This window comes from Loxodonta africana, chromosome X, assembly GCF_030014295.1.
Source record: "Loxodonta africana isolate mLoxAfr1 chromosome X, mLoxAfr1.hap2, whole genome shotgun sequence".
In the NCBI taxonomy this organism is placed as follows: domain Eukaryota; kingdom Metazoa; phylum Chordata; class Mammalia; order Proboscidea; family Elephantidae; genus Loxodonta; species Loxodonta africana.
In genome coordinates this window covers 121,767,637-121,773,847 of record NC_087369.1, presented here as the reverse complement: position 1 = coordinate 121,773,847, position 6,211 = coordinate 121,767,637, and the positions used below count along the sequence as shown (strand labels likewise).

General features: G+C 49.4%; 1 protein-coding gene across 3 annotated transcripts; it reads right to left on the bottom strand.

Moving 5' to 3' along the window:
• Positions 1–788: 788 nt before the first annotated feature.
• ARMCX1 (armadillo repeat containing X-linked 1) lies at positions 789–5,829 on the bottom strand. 3 transcript variants are annotated; one of them, XM_010601379.3, is made up of 5 exons: positions 5,394–5,829; positions 4,437–4,600; positions 4,025–4,132; positions 3,591–3,664; positions 789–2,666 (listed from the first exon to the last, which is right to left on the bottom strand). In XM_010601379.3, the coding sequence occupies exon 5, from the start codon at positions 2,534–2,536 to the stop codon at positions 1,184–1,186; it is 1,353 nt and encodes a 450-aa protein (XP_010599681.1). In that variant the 5' UTR covers positions 2,537–2,666; positions 3,591–3,664; positions 4,025–4,132; positions 4,437–4,600; positions 5,394–5,829; the 3' UTR covers positions 789–1,183. The 3 variants fall into 3 exon arrangements, with proteins under 3 accessions (XP_010599681.1, XP_023396921.1, XP_010599682.1); XM_023541153.2 differs by having other exon boundaries at positions 4,441–4,600; XM_010601380.3 differs by lacking the exon at positions 4,025–4,132 and having other exon boundaries at positions 4,441–4,600.
• Positions 5,830–6,211: the final 382 nt, after the last annotated feature.

The window sequence follows — 6,211 nt, the reverse complement described above, 5'->3', positions numbered from 1 at the left end:
TTTTCTTATGGTTTCAGAACGGTAATTAACTTATTCGGCTACATAGACACCACAGTTGGCCAAGAAAGAAGACATTTTCTTATCAAATACCCACTGAATCATAGAATTGTCCCTTTCTGTGTCCCCCCACAACAGGTTCCAGCACTTAATCTTTTGAAGGGTCTGTCACTTCCATCCTCCCCTTACCATCCCCATGGCCACCGGTGAAATTCTATGCCTTTATCATCTCATGCCTAGACTATGGTGGTAACTTCCTAACTCGTTTTCCAAACTCCAGTTGCCACGCCTCTCCCACCCCACTACAACCCATCCTTCACACAGACCAGCCACATTCGTTTTCCTTTCATACAGTCATTCCTCTGGTCATAAAAGGCTTTGGTGGCTCCCAGGGGTGGATGGAGTAACACTCAGACACCTCACTCGCCAACAGAGCTCACCCCACTGACCAACTCCATCCCCCAATATTCTGCTCTCCACTTTCCCCTCCAGGCAGGCCAGCCTCCTCTCTGGAGCAGGATTCCCACTCCCATGCTTTCTTCCCACCACCCCTCCCTCCTGAAATGCCCTTCTGACCCTTGCTTGCCCTAGCCTTCAAGCCCAGCTTACGTAAGCGTCCCCTCCTCTGTAAAACTTTCCTGAGCGCTGTTGCCAGCAGCAGCCTCTGCCTCCTCTAAGCACCCATGAAAAGCATCTGGCTGTGATCATCTTTTTGTTTCCCCATATCTCGCCCTTCCAAATAGATTATAAACTCAAAGACAAGGACGATTCTTTTTTTTTTTTTTTCCCGCTTAAAACACACAACTTTATTGAAGAAACACAAGGTTTAGATTAACAAATGTAAACCAATACAAAAGTGTAGCTTATTCATGATATATAATTACTTCGCTGTTAGTTTAGGTAAAGAATAAAAATATCTCGGTCTAGGTAGCAATATTGAATCAATAAATGCTTTCTTTGTACAAGCCCTAATATTCATTTGGGATCTTTAAAATGGTTCAGCGTAAACCCAGCCTTCACAACCAGCATCACTGTTGGTGATCTGTGCTATTCATTACTCCAGAATGGCAGCTGAAAAGATCCCTTTGCCCTATGAGCACAGTGAAAAACAAAGAACTTACAAAATACATTGTTCCCAACTGCAAAGTAAAAAATTACCTCACTACTCGTTGGGACAAACCCCCAATTACAGTTTGGTCAGTACTTTTAGGACTTTGACTTTCACCACCAGATCACTGTGATTTGCTAATGCTTTGATTTTCTTAACACACACGCCAGATTCTTTGAATAAGAAAAAAAGTGAACTTCTGCTGAATTCTTTCCTGGATGATGCAAACCCTTCACTTTTTATGTTGTCATTTATATTCTCAAATATGGTAAGGATATTAAGGAGAATCTCTCTGTCTCGTTCTTTATTAAAGAGGGAAATCAATTCTGATGGTACTTTACTACTGAGCAACTCTCGTGTCATGGCTGGATTTTCAGTAAAGTTTATAATTAGTTTCATAATCTGTATCTTGGTGAAGTGATTTCCCAGGAATAGCAAAGCAAAAAAATCTGGAAAAGAATAGGAAAGCAAATGCTGGTAATGATTAGTCACCGTCATGTTGGTTAACAGTCTTAACCCAGCCATCTGCACAGCTGAATCCAAACGACAGATCACAGTGTCATCACACACTTGACTGATATACGTCTTAATCTTGCCCTGATTTTCAGCAATCACACTCAAATTATTAAGGGCATTGTAAGCCTTTTCCCTAATAATGGGATCTTTTGTTTTTATCATTTTTGCAATAATTGGGACACCACCCAATTCACGAATGGCATTTTGATTAAATGTATATGCTGCATTGTTACCCAGAGTGACCAAAGCTACTTCTTGAATGAAAGGATCATTTGATCTCTCTAGGATGTTAAGGACTTTTTGAAGGTCTGTAGCACCCAGAATATCATCAATTTTATAGGGAAAGTTGAACTTAACCCTGCGGGCAGGCCATGCTGCAGCTGGAGGCTTAGTGCTCTTGCTTTTGGGCTTTCCCTTGGGTTTTCCACTTGCTTTGCCCCCAGCCCTTGCCCTCTTGCGGTGGCAGCCTCCACCCCTACCTCCTGGGCAGGGTAAACTTGGTGCAAGTGTCCTGGTCCCAGAGCCGAGACCCACCCTGCCTCCTCTGCCCATCTTTGCGCTTGCCTGTTCTTTCAGGATGCTGAAAAGAGCCTTGGCCTTGGCCTCTAAGCCACCCCCACTCTGGGCCCCCGAATGGGCCTCCACCTTTACGTCTGGACCACTCTTGACCTCCAAGCACACCTCAGCTTTGGCCACTAAGTCAGCCTCAGCTCTGGCTGAAGCCACCACCTCAGGGTTAGCCTGAGCTCTTTTCTCAGTCTGGACCCCAGTCTCTGCCCCATCACTAGACTCCTCGTCGTCCCAGATTTTCTCATTCTCATCTCTTCCCCAGGTCAGTCTGTATACACAGTAGCAGGCACCAGCCCCGATCATCACCCCGGCGGCCACGCAGCCAGCGTCCCGAGTGCGGCCCATGGTACAGTTGGGGAGAATTTCTGAATCCCAGGGGCAGGCGGAGTGGACTCCCTCTGGCCCAGAAGAGTCAGGAGCTGGAGGCTTCAGCTACTGCTGGCAGGTTCTTTTGCAGCTGCAGAGAAAGTGGAATCTAGAAATAAAGGGAAGATTTGAGGGTTCAGACTCCTCCTCCTTTTGTGCCTTTGCATGCAGACATACTGAACCACAGACCAAGAAAGGGATGGACATAGCACAGGCCCAGGGCTTGGTATCTAAACCACCTAGTCCTTTCCTAAGGAGCTTATTTTGGAAAGTTTCCGACCTCCCCTTCCCCCAACCCACTCTCCAAAAGAACAAAACCAACCCCCTGGCAGTCAAATCAATTCTGACTCATAGCGACACTCTAGGACAAAGCCGAACTGCCCCATAATGTTTCCAAGCCTGTAATCTTTATGAAAGCAGACTGCCACATCTTTCTCCCACAGAGCAGCTGGCGGGTTGGAACCACCCACCTTTCAGTTAGCAGCTGAGTGCTTTTAACCACTGCACCACCAGGGCTTCTCCCGCCCCACACCAGTGCATTAAATTTAAAGTTTCTAACCATTTCCCTGGAGTGTTGGTGGTGCAGTGGTTAAAAGCACTCAGCTGTTAAGCAAAAGGTCAACAGTTCTAACCCACCAGCGGCTGTGTGGGAGAAAGCTGTGGCAGTCTGCTTCCATAAAGATTACAGCTTTGGAAACCTTATGGGGCAGTTTTACCCTGTCCTACGGGGTCCTTATGATTCAGAATCAACTCACCTGCAACGGGTTTGATTTTGGATTCAGTTTCCAAGGAGCCCTGCTAACAGAAAGGCTGGTGATTTGAACCCACCCAGCTGCTCCAAAGGAGAAAAGACCTGGTGATGGCTCCTGTCGAAAAATCACAGCCTAGGAAGCCCAATGGGGCAGTTCTACTCTCTCACATGGGAGGGTCACTATCAGTCAAAATTGAACGGAGGGCACCTAACAACAATCAGTCCCCTACCACCTTGCCCTTCCAGATGTCCCAGGACAGTAGCGCCCTCACATATACTCACACTGATCTAGGCAGGCAGTTTCTTTTTTCTCCTCTTTCTTGCCTCAAGGTGCAGGTGCACTGCCTCCTGAAAACCTGCAGGCAAGGGGGTCAGGAGGGGGATGCTGAGAGCTCTAGGGACAGATGGCCCTCACATCAGTAGGGACACACTTCCCTCTCATGAATCCCAGGCCCTCCCCCTGTGTTGCTTAACTTTTCCCACTTTCAGTTACTCTCCACTCAGAGGCACTGCTTTGAAACTCATTCTCTCCCTCTCCCTCCTCCTTCCATCCTCTCCTCTGACCCTCCCCTCCCTCCCCCCCAGCTACTTCCTCAGAAGATGACGCCACACCCCCCTCCTTGTAACAAAATGGATGGTGGTGGGGTGACAGTGTCTGGAAGCCTGAGAGGTGTGAAATGCATAGAGGTCTGGGAACTCTGCTCTTGGCTTCGCACCTCCACTATCTCAGGGGTACCAGGACAATCCCTGTCACCATTATACCAACTTCCACTGCTCCGGAGCAATTTCCTTCTTCCCTCCCTCGGTTTCCGCCTCCACGAAACCTAAGGAATAAACAACTCTGGAACTGAGCGTTTGGTGCGTGGATCAACAACAAAGACAGCGTGTGCCTGCTATTCGGAACAATGTCCTCCCCACCTCCACCTCAGAACTCTCCTGAATCCGTCCCCTTCAGCCACTGCCTTCCCTGGCTTAGAGCTGCAGAGTCCTTTCCTTTCCAAACTCCGAAATAGTGTGCAGAGAGGAGGGAAGGGGGAGGCGGAGGAGACCCACGGCCCCCCTCGAGTTTGCGGTCTCCACCATCCTCCACCCCAGGAGCTCGAAGCAGTGCTACCACCTCGCTCTCACCTACTTGGTTCTGGACAATTTTCTTCTTCTTCGGTAGGCTTCAGCAGGCTTCGGCGTCACCCTGCAGATTGGTCTTCAGGCGCAAGAGTCACAGACACCGACAGGCGACAAGGCAGAGACGGAGGACTCCGCGGACAGAACAGCACTCGAGAGGGTCCCAATACCTGCTTTTCCGAATTCAGGGTCCTGGTTGTCAAAGGGATTCCACCGTTTGTCTCTCACCCTACCCCCACTTCTTAGGACTCGGCTGACACCAGCACTCTCCTTCCCGAGGTCCCCGGCCCCGACCCCCTCCGCTCCATCCCCACCCCCCAGCGGTCAGCCATTTTCCCAGCCAAAACCACGCCTCTTTCCAGCCGCGGAAAGGGAGGGGGCGGGGCGAGAGAGTGTGGAAAACCAGCGGAGCGCGAAACGATCTGTCCAGTCCCCTCCCCAACCCATCCCCGCCCCTAATAATAGCCGTTTTTCCTGTGAGCGCTGCCACATCTTTTGCCTGTATAAAACGGAAAGAAGATTGCTGGAGAGTCAGGAACGGGCCCAAGATAAGGCAAGGACCTCAGCCATCCTCGCCCTTCTGGGGACCTGCAAGGATTTGGGGCAGATTCTTTATTCCCTTGTTCCTACTGGTACAGCGCCCTACTGAAAGACAAGGTGGAATGACAGACGGTCAGGCAGACGCACAGCCCCCAAATTCTGGTTTGGTGCATGGGCCAGCACACAGGACACTAATCCTTAATACCTGCCCTTCCCGATTCAACATCTAGGATGCCAAAGGTTTCCCCTCTCCTGGTCTGGAGCCTCCCCCGGAATACGGCCCCCGAAATCCACTATTTTTATTTTTGAAATGGCTAGGTATAGTTCAAGGGAGCAGAGAAAGTAGGCTGTGTCCCCCTTCGGTATCCACCCTCCACTACCGCACCGCAGGGGTCCCGAGGCAGCTCCCATTCACACACAGACCTGCTGAGATGGGGCAGATACCTCCTCCTCCTTCCCCAGGAACACAGGCCCGCGAACCCTCAAGGCTATAGGGGGTTGGCAACCGAACCAAATGTAGCCCAGGATTAGAAGGACGTCTGCACTCCTTGGCTCTGCTCACGTGAGGGCCACGTCACCAGTGAGCTCAGGACCTCGATTTCCACTCCCACCAGCAGTGCGGCAGGAGCCAGCCCGCGCCCCCTTCCCTTCCCCACGACATCGGGTCCTGTCATTCATTTTCCTCTTTGCCAATCCCACAGACCAGAAGTAGCCCCTTCTCCTTGGAGTTAGATTTTCCTTTCTTTGGTTGACAGAAAGAGGCTGCATTTGCTCCAAGGCCATTGACCTTTTCTGCCCCTTTGAGGAATAATGTTTTTCTCTTCTCTGCTCCATGTCAAGCCGCCTATCCCTTCGCATCCCCTTCTCTCAGCCATGAAGGCCCAACATTGCCCCTGCACCCCTGTAGGAAATGGAGGGGTGGAGGGGACAGGGTTTCAGAAGAGGAGATAGGGAGTGGAAATCAGTGTCTTACTTTATTCTGAAAACTTTATATTCATTTTTTAAATCAATATGCATTGCTTTTGTATTGAGAAAACAAAATAATGCTACTTTCACTTGTGTGGAGAAAGATTTAACTTGAAGGAGGAAAAAACAAAAGGCCTCATTAATTTCATTACATTTATTTGTAACACCAGGAAAATGGTTCTATTGATTACAGCTGAATAGCAGCATTCACAACATAGGTATCTGATTTAAAATTGAAAGCTGGAATTTCTTCCACCACCACCCCAAAATCAGCA

Excerpts from the sequence above, each read along its gene's own strand:
- ARMCX1 (XM_010601379.3), bottom strand. The coding sequence starts at position 2,536 with ATGGGCCGCACTCGGGACGCTGGCTGCGTGGCCGCCGGGGTGATGATC.